Below are 20,530 nucleotides of genomic sequence, written 5' to 3'. Positions count from 1 at the left end.
CTGACGGTTTAGGAGCCTTTTACTTACAAATTCAGATTAAACAGATTTTCCTAAAACACGCTTCCTTCCAACCCTCTTCCCCTTCTCTGTTCCGATGCCCGATCTTTAAATTTTAATAATTCAGGGTTTATAATCGAATAGATACTAAAAATCAACTCCGCAGGTCTAGCTACGTAGGCACCGTCCTCTGGGTATTTATCCCTCAATCAAGGGGGTGTTTTGGAGACAAACAACAACCCAGATTCACCCCAGGTTTCCCAGGTCCCCCGAAATATGCCCGAATTTTGAATTGAGCTACCAGCGCCCAAATGCAGGAAAGGAAATAACCTCCCCCCCACACAAATGTTTTTCTTTTTTCTCTTTCTCTGTACTCCGGAGAAGATTCCAGGTTGCCGGCAGCGCGGACAGCGGGCAGAAAGGCTCAGAGGCAGCCCGCGGAAGGCGGGCGGCCGGGCTCAGAGCAGCAGGGATGCGGCCACAGCAGCCGGGTAGTTCGCACCGCTCAGCTTCTCGCTATCGGCGCTCATTTTCTTCCCCCAATTTCAAGTTTTACTTGGGTCGCTGGGTCAATTTAGAATAAGATAAATTAAAATAAATGAAAGTAAAATAAATTTCAATAAAATAACCGAATAGCTCTTGTGGAAAATGTTTGCCGACCGAGCGGAAAGCCAGGAGCATCTTGATGTTGGAGGCCTGATTGGGCGGCCGGGAGGTTTTTGCTCGCCGGTCTGGCCTCTGCCCAACGCCGCCCGCCCGCCGGCGCGAGAAGGGGGAGTGGATTTGGGTGGTCACCTTCCCTTTCCTTCCGCTCCTTCTTCGCTTGAGGCCTAGCACTTGAGATTTCAGCTCTATATTTGTGCCTCGGCGGCGCCAAGCCACAGCCTGGTGTGAAGGCCTGAATGAGGAAGAGTTTGTGGAACTGTGGGGGGCTTGTTTTTTGTTTTGTTTTGTGAATGTGTGCGACTGGGCATGTGGACTCAAGGACGTGTTTACTTGGGGGCAAATGTGAATCTGTGTGTTTTATGAGCCGATGTGTGAGTGTACCCTGGTATGTATAAATATGTCTGTGAGTATGAACGTGGGTTTACTTGTGTGAGTGAATGTGAATACTATGTGTTCTGGGCAGGGTTTGGGATGTGTGAATGCCTGTCTGTTTATTTGTGAACATATGAATATGGACGTTTGTGACTGTGTGTGACAATGTATATATTTATTTATGTGCAGTGTTAGCCTGTAAATAGGTGTGGTTGGGTGCATCTGCGTGTCAATATGTGTAAAAAAATGTAAAGGGAATGTGTGTGTGTGGTATCCGAGGTTCACTAGTTGGCAGCCCCCAGAGCAAGGGACACAAGAAAACAGAAGAGGCCCCAGCACAGAAAGAAATGGGCCAGCAGCAGAAGTTGGAGCAAAGGGGCGCTGGGATGCATGACTATCCCTCACCCCCTCCCAGCCTTAGGGAGACACAGGAAATAGGGGCTCTGTTTATTTTTAATTGCTTTTATTTCTCCATCCTTCAGATACACATAGAATGCAAAGAGGATCACAGGGGCTGGTGGGAGCAAGGAGCAGCGGGCAGACCAGGTGCACAGAGGGGACACTTGAGCTAGTTGGTGGGTCCTTAGGGCTCCCTAAGGCCCCTTCAGTGCCCCTACTGGGAAGGGGGGGTTGCTCAGGAAGCCGGGGAACCACACATGTTATTCCAGACCCACAGACCACACAGACAGCGTCAAAGATGGGGCTTACAAAACAGCAAGATTTTACCAAAGACCTTACAATTAGCAACATAGAAAAGGGGAGGCAAATTCCAGAAAGCTACAGAACAGGTAGATGATGTCCTTCCCATACTGTACAAAACAAACGTGATGGACTTTCCTATAGGTAGTATTTTTTTTCCAGTGTTAAGAAACCAAAATTTCACCTTCTCTCCTTAAAAAAAATTAACTGCTTTCCATTTAAATAGTTTTTTTTTTTCCTCCCTATTTGACTTGAGTTTCCTGGTTCAGTTCCCAGAGCTGGGTTTCTCTCTCTCTCTTTCCCTTTTTCGTCTCTCTTCCTCTGCCCTTTCTCTGTCCCTCACTCTTCCTCGTCCTCCTCCGCCTCGGCCTTGTCTTGCCTGGTGGCCCCGGGGCCCGCTGTCTTGTTCTCTTTTTTCCACTTCATGCGGCGGTTCTGGAACCAGATCTTGATCTGTCTTTCGGTGAGGCAGAGCGCGTGCGCGATCTCGATGCGCCGCCGCCGCGTCAGGTAGCGATTGTAGTGAAACTCCTTCTCCAGCTCCAGGGTCTGATAGCGGGTATAGGTCTGGCGACCTCGCTTGCGGTCGGTCCCTGCGCAGGTTATTTGCAGGAGAAAAATCAGTGAGTGAGGAACGAGCCATGAGAGTGCTCCCCTCCCTCTTGGACCCTGTATGCGGTTTGGCATCGGTGGTTGGAAGAGCTTCTTTCCCATTACATCAAATTGTCACTATCCATACCCCAGCCTATGCCTGCCATCTCTCCTCAACGTGCAGACCTTTCTACAGGCCTCCCAAGGCAAACACTCCCATCTTCCACCCAGGAAGTCTTCTAGCCTAGGGCTTCTGAGGTCTAACCTCTAACAAGGTCTAACCTGCTGGCTCTTGAAGGCCCTGTGCCTAAAGGGGTGTGTATGTGGGATGAAAGGCAGTTAATCCTCCGGGACCAGGAACCCCAAGTCTCCCCTTTTGCATGCGGACTCTGATGGTCTTTGGGGGTACAGGACAACATAAACCATGCAAGTGACCCTGGAGTGGGACTCTAGGCCTGGCCTGAGGGCTTTTCCCAAAAAGAAAAGGAGACAAAGAGCCTCACAGGTCCAGTCTCCCCCCTCCCCCAGCCTGTTGTGGAATGAGGAGGAGGTGAGAATTTGCAGACTTCCTTGGAGCGTGGAGTCAGTTGGAGAGCAACTGCCTTCTGATGACTATTTTCCAGTGAGTGGCTGAGGTTCAGACAGGGCCAGGCTGTCCTGCCTGCCCACCTGCCCAGACAACGCAGCCCTCCAAAGCAATCTTTGGGCCTCCAGGAAGGCACAGAGGGAGAGGAGAGACAGCAGCCTGGGTTGGGGTAGAACATTCAGTATCTGGCTGGTGGGGGCTGAAGGGCAGGGAAGAGCTTCCCAGGTTAGGCCCCAAACCCTGAGGAGGCTTGGGGGAGGTGCTGGTGCCAGCCCTCCTAGGAAGGAGACAGTGGGAGGAGGGGCTAGGGGCCCTAATTTCAAGTCAGATAAAAGCCAAGCTGAAATGTTTATGAGCAGAAAAATTGGGGCTTTAATAAATCAGCTGGAAAGCCAGTTGAATTATGAAGCAGGTAATGGGGACCGTGACCACGAATACGGAAAGTGTAAGAGCTGGGCTCTCCTGGCCCTCAACCCTGGCCGGATTGGGAGCTTCCGACCACAAGTCATGGGTCTTCTGGACCTTGAGATTGGCCTCTGAGTCCAGGACAACATTATGAAGGTTGTCTGGGACAGGCTTGTCAGGAGACCCCACGGAGCCCCTGGTCTCTTGGGGTTCCTGCAGCAGCTTCCTCGGTGGCCTGCACTCTTTCTTGATTTGGCTTTTTGGAGTCCTAGTGTCTCCCCCAAGAGGACATCCACCCTTCTGGAACGACACTTGCAAACTAGTTGGCCAGTTCTCCAGGGGTGCTAGGAAGGGCACCTGAGGAAGCCAGCTGTACTCCCCTGAGGCCTCTGCCCCTTTCTCTAGTTTCTCTAGTTCTCCTGCCTCCCGCTTCCCAAGTTTACTGGGGGTCAGGAGCCTGCTCTCTCTTGGCTTCAGCCCCCCTCTCTCCACCTGCCTCTCTGGCTCTGTGTCCCTGGCCGAATCCTCATCACCTCTCACACCCCCTCCTCCCACCAGGCCTCTAGAGCCCACCTCTAATTGTCCAGAAGGGAATAATGGGGGAGCGGGGTTGGCTGGGAAGAAAGAGGGAGGGGAGAACTGCTCAGCGCTGCAGCCCCCTCCCCTAGACCTTATCCAAGCTGAGGCTGGGGGACACACCCAGAGTTGAGATCCCCGGCTGGGGAAGGGAGAAGGGAGGGGGGAGATCCTAATGGCTATTCTCTGCAAACCCCAGTCTTCCTCCGCAAGACAAACGGCCTCCTCTCCAGCCCGTGCCGGCGCGGCTGATAAATATTTAAAGCTAAAAGGCCGGGAGGAAGGGTGGGGGTGGGTGGGTGGGCTGGGGGCTCAGAGCGCCGCGGCGTCCGCGGAGAGGGATCCGCTAGGGAAGCAGCGAGCGAGCCTGAGAGCACCAAGCAAAAACGGGAATGGGGGCGGCGCGCCGGCTCGCGGCTCGGGGTGGGGGGCCGCGTCCCCAGGGCCGACCTCCTACCAGGAGCACTCTGGACAAGGAGAGGGGCACTTGGCCGGGAAGGGGGCGCCTTCCGGGGAATGTGCCCGGGCCACTGCGGCTCGGGACCGCTCGGGACTGCTCGGTGCGCGGCGTTACCTGAGCTTCGCATCCAAGGGTAGATCCGGAAGTTACTCTCGGCCGCCAAGTCCGAGTCCCTCTGCTCCTTGGCGCCCGCCGCCTTGGCAGAGTCGCCGGGACACACCCCGGAGAGGTTCTGCTCAAAGGGTGCGCAGTGCATGTTGAAGGAACTCGGCTCGAGCCCGTAGCCGGCCGCGTAGACGCCGGCTGCACTCTGGCCCGCCATGCCCCCCCCGCCGGGGTACAAGCCCTGCATCGAGGCGGCGAAGGAAGCGCCCGAACCCGCTCCATAGCCCGGGCGCTGGGGGTTGGAAGCAAACGCACAAGAAGTTTGTTCGGGGAAGGCTCCGGTAGCGAAAACCGAACTTGCGGCTGGATATTTAGAAAATAAAGCATTCGCATAATACAATGAACTCATAATTTGGCCGGATGATTTGTAGTCAGGGACGTTTTAGTGTCGGTTTTACGAGATTCCTTGATATATTACAGAATTAGAGTCCAGATTTACACCAAAAAGGACCCCCTTTTTCCTCTCTGGACCACGTGACCCCGCCCACGTGACGTCCCCTCTGCCAATAGCCGGGCAGCCTCCCCACGGCTCCCGGTAATGTGGAAAAAATTGTGTGGCGTTGGATTTATAAAATATGATCAATAATGAATGAGAAAACCAGGCCCTGTGGATTAGGGCTGGGGGCTCAAGGGCCGCTGTCGACCCCCGTGGGCTGGAGGAAGCTTGCAGGCGAGATTTGGAGAAGAAGGGATTGAGTGGAAGGGAAAATAAATAACCTCCGAGAGCGATCCTTGTTGTCACCCCCTCCTCCCCAGCCCGTTACCCAGCCAGAAACAAACGCAGGGATTGCATACAACCGGGTGAGTGGGTGGGTGGGGGCAGGCCAGGTCTTTATTAATCCGGACCGCTTCAGCCTGGCTGGGCCTTTGGGGGAACTTAGTCCGGAATTGGTCCGTTTCTCCCGAGGTGAGGAGCGAGGTGAGCCTGGCCTCAAGGCTCGCTCTCTCTCTCTCTCTCTCTCTCTCTCTGCCCCAGACGGGCAGGGACGGAGTGAGGTTTCCTGGGTGCTCCCAGAGGCGCGGAATCCAGCCTACGGGCGTTGGATGCTGCGGTTTCTGGTGGCTAAAAAATAAAAAAAAAGGTTTGAAAATTAAAAAAGGAAGGGGGTGGGGTGGGTGGGAAGAGAAAGGAAGGGAGGAGGGTGGCCTGGTATGCTGCTCTCCTGGTTCCCGGAGGCGGATGCCTTAGTCGAGCGTGGCTGCTGGAGAAGCAGAGGGAGCGAAGGAAGGAAGGCGGCGAGCCACCACCTCGGAGCTGGGCGAAGGTGGCCAAGTCCCAGAAAGGGAGAGGCAGGGAAGAGCATCTCCCTTCTCCTGCTCCCCCCCCCCACGAGAGTACGAAAAAAATTAAATTTTTTTTTTATTTTTCAGCTTGTTCATCAGCTCCGCACTCCACCTCTACCCCCGCACACACACACACACAGGAGAGGGCACACAAAAACAAAGGGGGAGGTTGGGGGGTTGGGGGGATAAAGCCACCAGCCCAGGCGCATCTCTCCAGCATGGCCTGGGCGCGGGGGTCTCCGGGGCCGGCAGCCTCGGAACGCGAAGGGAGGGGGAGGGGGTTTCTCTCGGCTCCCCTCCCTCGTTCGTCTCTCCTCCAATCACGCGCAGCCGCCTCCCTCATCCCCTGCGCCCCTGGGCCAAGGGACTCGCACCACCTGCCTCCAGCCCCCGCCCCCTCCGCTGCGCGGCCAGGCGGACGCAGGAGCCCGGTGACTGGCTCCCCCCCTCCGCAGCTCTGCAAGGCGCCGGGAGCAAATGAGGAGCGCGGGCCGGGCAAGTCTCAGGTTCTCGCTTGTAAACTTTATTGTAACTCTTCCGCCCTTTTCAGGCGCAGACAACAGAACAAAGTATAGAGGAACAACAAAATATATAATTAGCCCTCCCGCCCCCCAATAAAGCAATTCACGGATACAGGATACATTCTCTTCACAGTAAACCTAAGAACACTTTAAACAATTGCCCACAGCGCGCATGCTAACTAAAGTAACCTCTTTTGAGAAACACTTAAGACGAAATTGTCAAACCAAAGCGGGGGGCGGGGGGGGGGGGAGGAAAAGAGAGAAGCCAGAGAGAAAGCCAGCGAGCTAGAGAGGGCAGCGGGGAGGGGGGTGGGAGGGGAAATGAGTACGAGGCGAGAGAGAGAGAGAGAGAGAGAGAGAGAGGGAGAGGGAGGGAGACAGAAAGAATTACGGCGTGAATAGGCAGTTTCATGTTGTTGGGAGAACTTAGCAGAAATCGGTACCTCGGTCATTACAAAGAAGCACGTTCAAAGGAAAAAAGACCATTGCACAAGGAGGCTTTTTACACGGGGCAGGGGCGTGGGGGTGGGGCTCAGCCAGGCCGCAGCCGCTCACCCTAGCAGGGAGAGGGAGTCCTTGCTTAAAATCCTTTTCTTTCCCACCCCTCCGGCCCCCAAGAGATGGGAAGGAGATCCACGGTAGCTCACACACAGAAGCTATTACGAGAAACTACCACTAGCGGGGACTGGCGCGGCGAGGAAGCTGCGGTGGGAGGCCAGGCTCCGGGCCCCGCTCACGGGGCTAGAGCTGTCTCGGGCGGGGGCGGGCGACGGCAGCGCGGTCGGGTGACCCGCGGAGGCAGGGCGGCCGCGGCCCTGGCAGTCCCAGCTGGAGCCTACTTCTTGTCGCCCTTCTGCGCGTCGCCCTCGTCCTTCGCCTCCGGGGCCCGCTCCAGCTTCTGTTTCTCCAGCTCCTCCTGCTCGCATTTGCTGCTAGGGAACTTGTCTTTGTTGTTCTCTTTTTTCCACTTCATCCTCCGGTTCTGGAACCAGATTTTGACCTGTCTCTCTGTCAGTCCCAGCGCATGCGATACCTCGATTCTCCGCTTGCGAGTCAGATAGGGATTAAATAGGAACTCCTTCTCCAGCTCCAGGGTCTGGTAGCGGCTGTAGGTCTGTCGGCCTCGCCTGCGTCCGGCGGCTGCTGGGAATGGGGGAAAGGGCGAGACAGAGGGGAGGGGAGGGTGGGGGAGGGGGCAGAGACAGAGAAGGTTGGAAGATTCGTGAACCAGCCTAGGAGACCAGTATAATAAGGGCAGGGGACCTTCTACCCCGTGCAGGGGCGGGAGCGCTGGGGGGCCGCGGTCAGCCGAGGGGGGGCGGGTGAGGGGGATCAGACACCACTGAATCTAAGGGAGCCAGAAAGGGGAGCCCCCTCCCCTGGTAACCAGCACCAGAGAGTTGGGCGGGGGTGGTTGAATCTATTAAAAGTGCCATAAACTTTAGAAGGAAGGATGTGAAGGAGGGGGAAAGTAAGAATAAAAAAGCCAGGATGGGGACGAATGGACCCACCTTGAAAAGCCCCCAGAGCCTCTGCCCCAGAAGAAAAGTTTCTTCAGGGTAATTAAACTATAAAGCAATTGAGAAGTGCAAAAGTTGAGCGCCCCATTCCCACCACCCTTTCTCCACTACCCCCCATAAAACAGTAAAAGGGGTAAAAAGGAGGGGAAGAAGAAAAAAAGGCAGGGTGAGGGGTTTATGGATTCAGGAAATGTCGCTTAGCGACCTCCTTCAAGGGAAACAAAAAAAGAAAGGAAAGGAAGGAAGGAAGGAAGGAAGGGAGGGAGGGAGGGAGGGAGGAAGGAAGGAAGGAAGGAAAGAAGGGGGAGCCTATCTGAACAGAACAAGCAAGTCTTCCAGGGGCTGGCGGAACCGCGCCTGGCCTGCCCGGCCCCCCGTGCCGGCCTGGGCCCCGGGTCTCCCTTCCCCCCGCCGGCCCCGACGCGAGCTCACCTTGCGGGCGCATCCAGGGGAAGAGCTGTGTGGGCGACGGGCTCTGCTCAGACCCCTCGGCCTCCTCCCCCAGGCCGCTGGCGGCGGCGAGCTTGCAGTCTGCGTACTGCACCAGGTCTGGATCCTGCGCACCGAACAGGCTCTGCCGCTGCAGCGGGTCGTAGCCGTAGAAGTTGCCCGGGTCCCCGTGGCACGCCACGGCGCACGGGTTCTGCTGATAGGGAGCCGTGGACAGCGACGACGGCCCGTGGTAGAACTCCTGGATTTGCGACGGGTGCTGGAAGCTGCCGCCGCTGCTGGGACCGTACACCACGGTGGGTCGGCCGCCCAGGTCCTGGGCGAAGCCGCAGTCATAATAATTGGGGCGCAGGGACTCCCCGGTTTTGTATTTGGAGAACAGTGAGTTGACGAAATAAGAGCTCATTTTATTGAATTTTGAGGCGGCGGCGGCGGCGGCGGCGGCGGCGGCGGCTGTAGTTGGGGGCTGTTGGGGAGGGGGTGGGGAGGGGGAAAGGGAGGGAGAGAGAGAGAAAAAAACGCGGATTCGCCGGCTCCTAGTCACCCTCGCCAGGAAAGGAGAGGAAAAGGAGGAGGGGGGAAAAAGAAAAGAAAGAAAAGGCGAAGAATATCTCGAAGCCACCACACTTTTTGTGATTTCCAGGAATAGAAAAGGACAGCGAAGCCTCCAAAAGTCTAAGCTTGCATGGCAGCCGCGGCTCGCTCGCCCTCCCCCACCCCCCACCCCCCCAAAAAATACACCGCCACTTAAAGAGGTCCTCGCTTTACATTTCGAAGAAGGGATGCCAGTTCATAAACAGTTTTCGGTGATTTACTTCCCTGCAAATGAGTTGTTTCATATTTTGCACTGTCTTTTCATGATCATTTGCATCCATTAGAGACCCCGCATCCTATTGGCTTCTCCGTACTCCTCCCGGACAGAACGCAGAGCTAGGGTGAGAGCGAGAGAGAGCGAGCAAGAGAGAGAGCTAGAGCGAGAGAGCGCCAGGGAGTGAGGAGAGAGCGGAAAAAAAAAAAAAGAGGGGAAGAAAAAAAAAAACCCAGGGAGAGAGAGGGGGAGAGGGGGAGAGAGCGGGGAGGAGAGGGGGGAGAGAGCATGAATACGGATTAAATCTGTTTAACTACCTACATTAATGAGATATCTCTCGCCTCGCAACAAATCAAATACCCTCGCAGACCACCCCCAAAGACTGATGTGGGGCGCACGGAAAAAACCACGCACACACATACACAACGCGCCAGGCGTAGGCACGCTGTTAATTTGCGATTTTAACGAGGCAGTTGGAGTCTTTTTAAATGTCAGGGTCGCTTCGGAAAAATGTAAAAGAACACGGTTTAATTGCACCGAGTTTTAAAAGGTCCTATAAATGTAATTGGTATTTTAATACAAGTTATCAAATCATACAGCTTCCTCTCCTAAACATATTTTCAAACAAACGAGGTAGTCATATTTAAAGCTTTAATGATCAATTTCCTTATTATTGATAAAGGTTTAACTATCGTGTGGAGGGAATTGGCTGGGTAACCGGCCCCCAAAAACGGCTGTAAACTCTTTAACAAACTATAAAACGCAATAAAGCCGAGTCTGTTGTTGTTTATGCCGCAGCGCATAAAAGCTGTTAGCATTTTACGAGTTCTTTCCTCTACAGCTATAAAACTGCAGCTTCGATCGCCCCCGCCGCCCGACTGCAGCACGGTGGGGGTGACAAAGCCGAAATGAGAATGATTATGAGTTTTTTTTCGGCGCAAACGGTGACTTTTCAGAGATTTTCTGCCTCCTTCAGCTTTGAAGCACCTGCCCCCACTCCCTCTCCGGAGCCCCCAAACCACACTCTCTGCCCCACCCAGGCCACTCACCAACTTTCCAACAAACAAACAAGGCTTTTCTTTGGAGAAGGGATCCAGGAGAGCTTGAGGAGGCACCAGGAGGAAGAACCGAAACTTTCTGGTTAATGGGCAGTGGTGAAGTCCTGACCAAAGCTCACCCTGTGACTGCGATTCTGCAGTTTTACACAACCTCGGGTGGCCTGGGAGGGGGTTGCTGGAATGGGGAGGGGGGTCTCTAGAAGGTCCTGGAGCCCAGTCAGCAAGCCTTTGGAAGACCAAGTCTGTGTGATGGGAGAGGGGCCTGATGCCACCAGCAGGATAACATTCAGTTGGGCTGCCCCAGTCCTGCATCCAGGCCTCGGGACCCAGTAACCAAGCCCAACTGCTCCCAACCTTCCCAGGCCAGTCCTCCACACCTTCCGCATCACCCTCGGTTGAGAGGGCGGTTCCAGGCTCATCAGCACATCAGAGGGAGGGGAGAGCAATGGAGGCTGCTGCCCTGGTGTCTGGCCTTGGTGCCCACTGTCCTGTGCCCTCCTCTGCCCTGGACAGTGACTGCAGAGTGTATGAATGAGAGGGGCACCATTTAGCCTTCACCGTCCTTTGAGCCACTGTCACTACCTAGACTGACTTTGGGGTAGAAGGGATTTGGATGCAGCAAGGTCACCGAGTCCCCCACTTTCTCTCCTCTCCCCTTGGGAGCCTCTGGTTAAACCCTGCTCTCCCTCCAGACCTGAGGACCTAGGTCCTGAAACAGACTGCTGGACCCAGCTGACTGAATGCCACACTCTCTGGCCAGCTGCCTTTCCCAGCCTACTGGGCCTAGTGACAATGGTGGCCAGGCTTTAGAAGGCCCCAATCTGAGGGTCCAAACCAATGGCTTCCTGAAGTGGCTCACTCAGCGAGGAAAGAAGAGGAAAGGAAAGGAAAAGAAAGGAGAGGAAAGGAGAGGAAAGAAGGAAGGAAGGGAGAGAGAGAGAAAGAAATCTAGTAACAAAGGTGGAGCCTTTACAAATACATTCGATCCACTGTTGATCCATTGTTTATTCACGAGAGAGTGGCTTCCTTTTGGAGGGGTGCTTTTTGGGGATCCCACTCACCCCAACCTTTGTAAAAATGAAACTATCACCTTTTCCAAAGGGAAGGTACTGGTGGGGCCACTTGGTCCTTCAAAAGTGAATCTGGAGAATGGGAGAGGGGCTGAAAGGGAGAGAGAGAAAGGAGAAAAGGAGGGGAGAGGACCAGGGTCTTGAATTTTCAGCGCCAGGCTGAGGGGGTGGTGAGGCAGTGGAAGGCAGAGTTAAGTTGTTGCCAAAGCGAACATTTTAATCAAGTGCCGGGGATTTTATGGTCATGATTTGAGGACTCACCGGTGAGGTAGAAATTCAATGGCTTGGTCTAAATCATCCCTACACCGTGCCAGAAATTCCTGATGGAAGGAAAATGTTTCTATTATAAGAAAAAACAAGGAAGAGCGAGGAGGTAATTTATAAACACCCAACGGAGCGCAGATTTATTAGAGAAACTCAAGTTGAGAAACTCCGCTAGCCTCCGGGTCCTGGGGGAGGAGAGGAGAGGCTGCAGCGGGGCTAATCTTAAGAGGGGGCATCTATTTCTCGCACGCGTTTGTCTGGATGGAGGGCAAGGATCGGCCGGGCCGGGTCGAAATGGGAGATGTGGAATCTAAGGGGCTATGGGCAGGCTGACAGCGCTCAGGTCTCAGAGGGAGAAATGCCTGAAGTCCAGGCCTCCAGCTGCTAAGCTGAGAAGGGACCGGTGTTCCCTAGATCTGTCTGGGGCCGGGGCCGCGGGGCACGGAGCCCGAGCTCTCAACTGGAAGCCACGGGACGTGGGGAGAACCAAGCCCCTACTTCCCGCACTGCGCCTGTTCCCACGTCCATCCGGAAAACGTACTCTTTTTTGGCCGCCCAAATTGGAGCGCCCAGATCAACCGAGGAAATATCCGAGCCTTTCGCACCTCGCCGTTCTGGGAGCCCCTGCCCCGAGCCTGGGTCGCCCGGCGCCGCCCTGCCCAGCCCTGGCCACATACAAAGGCTCTAGAGCCTCGGTTCGTGCGGAGCCGCCCCGCCGGCTCTGGGCACCTCCGAATCCCCGCCAAAGCCACGGATCCGTTTTCCCCAAAGCGCTCCCACCCCTACCTCGGGCTGGCTCACCCGGTTCCCTCTCCCGCCGATTCCGCAGCAGGTTGGGGCGGCTTCCTCTATATCCGACCTTCTGCCGGCTCGCCCTTCTCACCTGACCAGCTCACCCGTATCCGCAGACATTCCTCTCGCACCCTTCCCCGGATAATCTCATTTTCCCGAACCAATCCTCCTCTTTTATTTGGATCCACTAGTCCTATTATTACTATTATTCCCCGTTTTCATGCATTTGTTGTCCCACCGAACGTAAACTGGGTGAGAAGCCCTGAGCCCTGCTCCTGGGGGAAATTCAGAAAATTGACCATTTGAGGAGAGGGGGTCAACACCACTATATCTGAAATCTACAAAATGGGGGAAATAGCCACAATGAACCCAATATTTTTATTCTGGGCAAATTATTCATGACTTGATAGCGCTCAATTCGTAGATTCAGGGCCGACCGAAGTGCGAGGTGCAGCCGCGGGCGCCGGCAGCCGCAGCACGGGGAATTTTCACGTGGAGCAAGGGTGCCATCTAGCGGCCACGCTGAGAAAAGGCGCCGCCGCCACCGTCTCCTCCAGCTTCTCAGAGAGCCAGCCAGTGCGGCGACAATGCGGAGAAACTTTCAGTATTAGCAGAAAAGGGCGAAGGAAACGAGAGCGGGCGAGAGAAAAGGCGTCGGAAATCAGGCAGTGGTTCATAAAATTGTGCAGATAAGCTAAAAAAAATTTTTTAACAAAACAAACAAACAAAAACAAACAAACACGGAGAGGGGATAAGGAACGAAAAAGAAACCAGAATCTTTTCTCTCTCGCCCCACCCCCCCACCTCAAGCCCCTAATTTCGGGCAGAGACCGCCGAGCAGTGCGCCGTTCATGGCCCGTAAAAGGGGGAGCCGGGCACATTTCAAACCCAACACGATTGTTTCAAATTCTGAGGGGAAACAATTGGGTTTTTTGTAGGGGGAGAGGAGGCCTGAGAGAGTGGGACGAGACTGTAAAAGGATCAAGAGGCTGCCAGCGCCCAGACGTCTGGCCCCGCCGGACCTGCGTGTGTGTGTGTGTGTGTGTGTGTGTGTGTGCGCGCGCGCGCGCGTGCAGGGATCTTCTCTTTATGACACCCGATTCTGGAAGGGGGTGCGTTTGCGAAGAACAAAGACGAGTCCCAGTTGCGTTCTGTGAAGCATTTGTGACAACAGAAGTGTTCTTCCTTCCCCCTCCCTCCTCGCCCCTCTTTTCCCCCCGGGGCCCCCGGAAACCCCGCGCCCTGCATTTCGGAAGGGTGAGGGTGGGGGCGGCCCAGTCAGGCCCACCCATTCGCCCGCCAGACCCGGAGCCCAGGCCCAGCTGTGGCTCTCTCAGCTCCGGAAAGTTTCCCCTCTCTGTTTGCTTTGCTGCTGTTTAGTTTCTTAACCTTCAGAAATTTATACGCTATAAACTTTTATAGCGGTCATATTCTTTTATTGCTGCGCGCACGGCATTGAATTCCTCTCCCGGCTTCCCTCTGTCTCGCACTCTCCCGGTCCCCCTCTCTGAATCTCTCTCTTTTATGACAGCAGATTTCCCCATCTCCGGCTTCCGAGCCTCCGCATCTTCGCCTTTGTTTGTTTTTAAAGAAGCCACCCCGGGCTGGGGATCCAGACGCCGTCGGAGGCTTCCCGGGGCGCCCTCGCCCCCTACCCCGCAGCACTCCGTTCAGCTCCTGCCTCACTTTCTTGCGTTTCCTCTGGGCGGAATCCGGCCTTTTCGGCTCACTCTCAGCATGGGCTGGCTCCTGGGAGCCCAGGATGGGAGGGAGCCCATTCTACACAAGCTCTAAAGGCAGATTCACTTTATATAACGACTGGAACCCTCCTCGGAGGATGCGGGTTGGGGCCCAGCTGTATCAGGAGCTTCGCGTTCTCCTGCTTCCTGCTGTCTCTCCGATTAGCTCATCCTTCCGTTCGCCGGAGAGGGGTAGGCAGGGCCTTTTCGCTTCCAGACTGCTGTCTCGAGGGCCAGGCTTTGTCCCTACCTCTACCCCAACCTCAGGGTCTCCGCGGACTGCAGCGCTGCTGGGTGGGCCCGGTGGGAGGCTCCGGCAGGATGCCGGCTCCCAAGCGCCAGCCCGGCAGAAGCAGAATCCCAGCGGCTGGATGGGAACGGCCGGGCTGCCGAGAACAGCGCTCCCCATTTGAGGCTTTGGTGGGACGCCACAGTCTGAGGGGGACAGAAAGGTGCCTTGAAACCGAATTTAACTCTGGGGTCCGACTGGGAAGGGTTTTTTGTTGTTGTTTTTCTCCCCTCCTGAACCATTTCTGTTTCACACTCAACCATCTCTTGCAGCCTGTAGGAGCTGCCTCCACCCCTACCAAACTCCACCCGCCTTACACCAAGGCTGCTACCCTGTGGCTCAAACTGGAGCCTCAAACTCCAGGTGGGGATTGAAAACCCTAAGGGGCTTACTCTTTTTGAGTGGAAGAAAGGACAGCCTGGCCTTCCGGAGGCCTCTATCTGCATCCCATCCCTCCGCTGCAGGGAATAGCAGAACGGAGTTACTGCCTTCTTCACTTGCATGATACTTTAAAGTGGCCAAAGCAAGGTGGCTTTCTCAGCCAGCTGAGAGAGGACCTGCTTCCAGGGATGGCAGGGCAGGCCTCGCCATCCTCTGGCTCTGGAGGTGGTGGGGAAGTCTCTAGTGCAACTTAAGAGGAAGATTCCCATTGCTCCCTGCAGACCCAGACCCCTCTCCAAACCACTAATCTTTCCTTTTCTCCCCCTCCAGTCTCCCAGCTCTCCTGTTGGAAGGCTCTTGCTCAGTTTAAGCAGTGGTCTTGGGAACCTTGGTCTGGACCAGCTCTCAGCTCCACTAGGAAGCCCACCCTGCAACCTCTTGGGCACAGGACTCTCTCTTTATTCCAAGCCAGCCTCTTGGAACTAGCATCTCTACCTCTGGTCAGGTGAGGCGAGCCAACACAGAATGACACACAGGAGAGATTTATTTTCTAGAGTGATATATATTTTTTGTTCTTTTTCTTTGTTTTTCTCCTTCCAAAACAAACAATCAGCTCTAAGCCCCTCGCCCTCCCCACTCCCACCCACAACCCTCCCATATAAGCAACAACTGAAAACAGGTGAGACAATCACCCCCAAAGAAATCACAAAACACAGCACAATTTCACGACTGCCACCGACAGAGCAAAAGAAGTTCTACTGGAATGTCCCCTTGCAGGGTCGGGAGAAGCAGGAGAGAGAGTCCATGAATTGAAGGGGATTGGAGAGGTGGGGTAGCAGGGGGAGGAAAGGAAGCCGAGAGTAAGCTCCGGCCTAATGCTTAGGTGCGATTTCGCCTCTTTCCTTAGCAAGCGGGACTGCTCCCCAGAAGCGTGCGCGCGCAGATCGCCATCCAGGCCCGAGTCTCGGGAGGCAAAGCCAGGCACTGGCGCTGGTCTCTGCGCTTCTGCGCTGGGGCGGCAGCTGACAAGCCCGGGGCTCCTCCGCAGGGCTCAGACCGGGCAGGACAGGAGGAAGAAGTCGAACTCCGCGCGCCCGGGGAGCCTTCGCTCCCCCCTTTCCTCCACAGCTTGCGCTGGAGAGGAGCCCGGGAATCGGAATCGATTCACAATAAATTCTCCATCGGGTTCTCCTGACTTGGCTTTTCCGCCTATGCAGGGGTAGAGCTAGCAGAGGATGGAGGGTGGAGGGGGGTTTCTACAGGGGCGACTTGGCTCGCTGGTGCAAGGTGGATTGGCCGAACAGAGTTGATTTCAGAGCTGGGGAAGATGCGAATTCAGGGCCGGTGTTGAGCAAGAGAAGCTACAGTCTCTGTCAAGCGGGGCACAGATGAACGTGAGGACGACACTGCCAAGGCTTACGACCCACGATCTGACCTCCTTTTGTTGGAAGGAGAGGAAAACATGCAGAATTAAACATTTCCTGCAGCACAATGTGTGTATGTGGACGACCTTCATAAAACCTAAGAGACTCTCCTAAGACCACCGCTGCCTTTCCTTGTCCTTTCTCACCCACTAGCTTGGGAGCTGAATTTACCCCACTTGCCCTGGAGTCCATGCCCGGGTATAGTTAAGGATTCCGTGGGGATGGTGTTGTGATGCTGGGCCCTTTGAGCTGCAGCGCCTCATTCAGGAGTGTGTCTCTAGACTTCTTCTTGGTGTGTAATTGCATCAGGGGCAGACCCTGGACTTGCCTGATGGTCTGTGGGCTATCCCGCCAGATTTGGGGTGTGATGGTCTGCATTTAGGGTGTCACTTCATTTGAGTGCTGACTGTGAGCGCTTCCCATTGTTACTGTGGGCTCCAGGCTTTATGCAGGTGGGCGTCTGTTGGGCTGTGTGCAGTTGGAGTGTCCCTGGGTGACTCTGGGATAGGTACAGGGGGGAAACAAGCAGGCTGGAAGTGAGGGGCTGGGGCTTCCCAGGAAAATTAAGAGGGTTGCTAGGGGCTCTACTAGGGGCACTCTTTCCTTGGGGCCCATCACCTTCTTAGGAACCAACTATATCTACCTTCTAAATCAATAAAACTCTCTCCTGAGGCCCAGGGAGAAGAGAAGGACAGGTGAGGGCAAAGGAAAGGAGAGAGGCTCTAGATGCAAAAAAGGACTTTGAAGAAAAAGACCCCCTTCCCCATTCACTTGAATACATCCCAGACAGCACAGGCTCCACAGCCATCCCTTATAAATAAGCATGAGATGGGGAAGGGGTGGGGAGGGCTGGGGGGAATCTTTACTCTTTGCCCTGTTCCTTATTCATTTTCTTCATTTTCATCCGCCGGTTCTGAAACCAGATTTTGACTTGTCTCTCACTCAGATTGAGGAGTCTGGCCACTTCGTGCCTACGGTCTCTGGTGAGGTACATATTGAACAGAAACTCCTTCTCTAGCTCCAGCGTCTGGTATTTGGTGTAGGGACAGCGCTTCTTCCGGGAAGAGCGAGCGTGCAGCCAGTTGGCGGAGACGTTGGCTGAAAGAGAAGCAGCGATAGAATCAAAGAAAGGAAAGGGGGTGAAGGGCCCCCATGTTCTCCTTCCAAGAGGGTGCACCCCTGGTCTCCACTCCCCATCTTACATTGGAGAAAGGGGCAATCTGGGCCTTCAGGTTCCCAGAAAGGCTTCCAGAGATGGGCCAAGAGTTGCTAAAGGCACCTCCAGGTGAGTTATTTGGTCAGGATAGAGCCAAACGTGTGCCAGGCTTCTCACCACTTCCAAAGCTTTGCCTGCCCCAGGTCCTCACTCAGTCTCTTTCTCCACTTGGGTCGGAACTGGCTAGGACTCAGGTCAGAGCCCAGCCTGGCTAAAGCCCTCTCCCCCACCAGCTCTACCAGACTAACCAGTGGTGGCTGACTGAAGAGTCCTGGCTCTAGGTCTGAGAGGTGAGAGAAGGATTGGGCTGGGGGAGAGGAGAGGGGCTTCTGCTCAGTCACAGTCAAGAGACCTCCCGGCCCTCCGGTCCAGTCTGAGTGCACCCTCCTGCCTTGATCACAAGCTTGCCTCTCTTGGCCACATGGCAGCAGCCATGTGTGTCTGTGCAGATATCTCACTGCCCCCCCCCCCACACCACAAATAGGGATTCACATTTAGAGACGCTGCAAACACCCAGCACACTCCAATTCACACGCAACCCAATTGCAACCATTTATCAACTCCAGCCTGTGGACAAGGGAGTGCTGGGGGCTCACAGGTAACTTATGGTTGCAATAGTCTCCTTTTCCACTCCTGCTCAGCTCGCAGCTTGGTTAAAGTAAGTTCAGGGAAATTGGGATGCAAGATTGGTCCAGTCCTAAGTGGGGGGAGCCATGGATCATGTGGGGGTAACAGAAGTCCTTCAGAGCATAGCTAGCTCCAACTGGCTGCATGTGGTGAGAGTGAACAGAGAAAGGGAAGGGGTGACTGAGTAGCAGTGGGGGAAAACAGAGGAAACATATATACAGGCTTCTCTTCTCCTTACCCCTGAACTCAGAAAAGTTGCCGAATAATGAAGAGCCAAGTAAAAATAACAGCTACCCTCTACTAGATTCCTTCACCCCAAATGTAAAGCACTGAATATTAAAAAAAAAAACCTGGTTCATCCTACACTAAGTGCCGCGTCTTACCAATTTGCAGCTACTTCCTTAATGTGAGTGCCCGGGATGGGACCCACAGCCGCATTAAATAGGAAAGAGGAAAATAACTGTTAATTATTGATTCTAGCCAAACTGCTGCCCTGCAGTAATGGACTTTCCAAGTAGGGTTTGTGGGCTTGGGGTCGGGGGGGGGGGGCTCTGTTTGGGTGTGAGCAGGGAGGGTTTGGGAAGAGCCAGTGTGTTACCCAAATGCCAACTCTTGTGATTCAGCCTGGCAGGTTGGAGGTGATGGGAGCTCACAGAGACCTCAGGGAAGTTGCGCAGTTCTCTTCCCTCCAGCAGGCAAGGGCAACCCCAAAGGGCCTGTGGGCCGCTCTGCTGATGGGAAATCCGGCAGGGCAAAAGCAAAGACTAAAATATCTGACCCTCACTCTCCAAAAAGAGTAAGGGGTGAGGACTTGTGCCCACCATCCTGCAGGTTATTGTTTGGGGGCTAAGAGCCCCGACCAATTTGCCCTTCTCAACCTTAAAAGACGAAAAATCCGCGACTCCCCTCCTGCCGCCCTTAGCGAGCAGCACATCCTGGAAATTAGTCAGACTTCGGTTCCTGGCGGGGGTGCTTTTGGAGGGGTGGGAGATGATGAGAAACTACCTTCCGAGGATGAAGTTAGCCTCTCCGCAAGCCTCTCTCCCCCCCACCCTTCTACTCCCCAGGGTCCTTTCGGGGTATCTCTCCTTCTCCACGCAGCCGGTCGGCCGCGAAGTTCGGAAGCGATTCCCCAACTCCCTGCGAGGCGGACAGCTCTGGCTGGGGCTAGGGAGCCCCGCGGAGAGCAGCCGGAGCCGCAGAAAAGGAAGCTGCAACCCGGGCGAGGATGCCACGGAGGGGAGGAGGCGACCGGAGGGAAGGCCCCCGGGGAGGGGCCGGCGCATACGGGGAGGGGGCTCAGTCTCCGAGTCCCGGGCTTCCAGCGCCCCTCCCGGCGCCGGCTGCGGACCCTGAGCGGCTACTGAGCGAGATCTGCTAAAAACAATCCTCCGTCAAGCTGTCGCATCGCAAATAAAATCCTAATGAGCCCCCTCCCACTACCCCTTGGCCGGCTTTTACGGTGTGCGCGTGGCGCGGGGAGCTCTGCCAGCCGTGCGGTGCCCGGGAGCCCGGTGCGCTCCCGCCCTGGCCCGCGCGAGCTCTCGGCCTCGCTGGCTGCCTCCCCGGCCCCGCCAGCTCCTCTCCCAGCCGGCGGTGGTCGGCTTCTTCCCCGGCTTTCAGCCCAAGCCTCGGGGGCGTGGGGGAAGGGAGGCCGAGAGTGCGGCGAGCTGGTCCCTGCGCCTCGGGTCCCCCGTGGACTTGGAGGAGTGGGGGCGGCGCTCCTCCAGCGGCCTCAGTCTCCCTTTCTGGGGCACTCATCTGCCTCCCTCCATCTTCCCTCCGCCCCCGCTCGCTCTCCGGCCGTCGCCGCGGTTTCCCTTCACATTGTCCGCAGTTTATTGCTTCTCCCCTCCCCTCCCCTCCCCCTCGCCTGGCCTTCGGCCTGGGTATTTCCTCACTTTTTATAACTTACTTTGATCCGGCCTCTCTTTGTCCTCGCTTCCTTCGCAAATTTTATTGTCCCCGTAGCCGGGTCTTTGATTAGACAGGACGGCCTCCCTGCCCGCCGAAGTTTCCAAACTGTACTCGGGCGTGCCCTGCTTGAGCAGCTCCCCAGGCGCGCCCAGCAGCGGCTCCGCCTTCACCGCCGCCTGGCCCTGCACAGGAGCAGCTTCGCCGCGCGGCGCCGGCTCCAGCCAGGTGCGGAGGTACCTGCTCTCGGCCGGCGGGACGCCCTGGGGCTGGATGTAGGGGTGGTAGACGGACGGCAGGCTTCCGGACGCGTGCGGGCTCAGCGGAGCCCAGGAGGCGCCGAACACCGGCGCTTTGGGCTGGAAGCTGCACGAGGGGAACTCCAGGTGCTCCGCGTGGCCTGGCTGCCGGGGGCTCGCGTACTGGCCGGAAGGAAACTTGGCTGGAGGCGCGTCCTCACTCTCGTGACTTATGATCGAGTCGACATAATAGCTGCTAAGCGTCCCAGAAATGGACATTCTCAGACATTATCCGGGCGCTCGCAGGGGGAAGGGAAGCGCTCGCGCGCAGCGCCCAAGCAGGGAGAGGTGGCACCCGGACCGGTGTGAGGGCTTTCGGACGCGACCCCCCCCAGCCCCCCACCCTCCCACCCCCAC

General features: G+C 55.8%; 3 protein-coding genes and 1 long non-coding RNA gene across 5 annotated transcripts; 1 reads left to right on the top strand and 3 right to left on the bottom strand.

Moving 5' to 3' along the window:
• Nucleotides 1–1,882: 1,882 nt before the first annotated feature.
• HOXB7 (homeobox B7) lies at nt 1,883–5,943 on the bottom strand. Its single transcript, XM_033847642.2, has 2 exons — nt 4,467–5,943; nt 1,883–2,327 (listed from the first exon to the last, which is right to left on the bottom strand). The coding sequence occupies exons 1-2, from the start codon at nt 4,864–4,866 to the stop codon at nt 2,074–2,076; spliced, it is 654 nt and encodes a 217-aa protein (XP_033703533.1). The 5' UTR covers nt 4,867–5,943; the 3' UTR covers nt 1,883–2,073.
• A 367-nt stretch (nt 5,944–6,310) lies between these two features.
• Nucleotides 6,311–8,985, bottom strand: HOXB8 (homeobox B8). Its single transcript, XM_033847210.2, has 2 exons — nt 8,275–8,985; nt 6,311–7,465 (listed from the first exon to the last, which is right to left on the bottom strand). Exons 1-2 carry the CDS (start codon nt 8,696–8,698, stop codon nt 7,158–7,160), a joined length of 732 nt encoding a protein of 243 aa, XP_033703101.1. The 5' UTR covers nt 8,699–8,985; the 3' UTR covers nt 6,311–7,157.
• Nucleotides 8,986–14,419: 5,434 nt separating this feature from the next.
• Nucleotides 14,420–15,691, top strand: LOC141277428 (uncharacterized). The gene is made up of 3 exons (XR_012328846.1): nt 14,420–14,475; nt 15,024–15,198; nt 15,601–15,691. It is a non-coding gene; the product is annotated as an uncharacterized lncRNA (long non-coding RNA).
• HOXB9 (homeobox B9) lies at nt 15,294–20,511 on the bottom strand. Of its 2 annotated transcripts, XM_073798470.1 has the most exons (3): nt 19,876–20,511; nt 16,984–17,215; nt 15,294–16,131 (listed from the first exon to the last, which is right to left on the bottom strand). In XM_073798470.1, exons 1-3 carry the CDS (start codon nt 20,390–20,392, stop codon nt 16,110–16,112), a joined length of 771 nt encoding a protein of 256 aa, XP_073654571.1. In that variant the 5' UTR covers nt 20,393–20,511; the 3' UTR covers nt 15,294–16,109. The 2 variants fall into 2 exon arrangements, with proteins under 2 accessions (XP_073654571.1, XP_033703765.1); XM_033847874.2 differs by having other exon boundaries at nt 15,296–17,215; nt 19,876–20,509.
• Between the last annotated feature and the right edge of the window lie 19 nt (nt 20,512–20,530).

Source organism: Tursiops truncatus, chromosome 20 (assembly GCF_011762595.2).
Source record: "Tursiops truncatus isolate mTurTru1 chromosome 20, mTurTru1.mat.Y, whole genome shotgun sequence".
Taxonomy (NCBI): Eukaryota; Metazoa; Chordata; class Mammalia; order Artiodactyla; family Delphinidae; genus Tursiops; species Tursiops truncatus.
Note: the sequence above shows the minus strand (reverse complement) of the source record. Positions and strands in the feature narration are given on the sequence as shown.

Bases quoted from the DNA above. Each gene is read 5' to 3' on its own strand.
- HOXB8 (XM_033847210.2), bottom strand. From the start codon at position 8,698: ATGAGCTCTTATTTCGTCAACTCACTGTTCTCCAAATACAAAACCGGG. The intron at 7,466-8,274 runs GTGAGCTCGCGT...CCCCATTCCCAG, and splicing joins CCCCTGGATGCGCCCGCAAG to CAGCCGCCGGACGCAGGCGA.
- HOXB7 (XM_033847642.2), bottom strand. From the start codon at position 4,866: ATGAGTTCATTGTATTATGCGAATGCTTTATTTTCTAAATATCCAGCC. The intron at 2,328-4,466 runs GTAACGCCGCGC...TAACCTGCGCAG, and splicing joins CCCTTGGATGCGAAGCTCAG to GGACCGACCGCAAGCGAGGT.
- HOXB9 (XM_073798470.1), bottom strand. From the start codon at position 20,392: ATGTCCATTTCTGGGACGCTTAGCAGCTATTATGTCGACTCGATCATA. The intron at 17,216-19,875 runs GTAAGTTATAAA...CTTCTCTTTCAG, and splicing joins CAAAGAGAGGCCGGATCAAA to CCAACGTCTCCGCCAACTGG. The intron at 16,132-16,983 runs GTAAAGATTCCC...TTCCAACAAAAG, and splicing joins AATAAGGAACAGGGCAAAGA to GAGGTCAGATCGTGGGTCGT.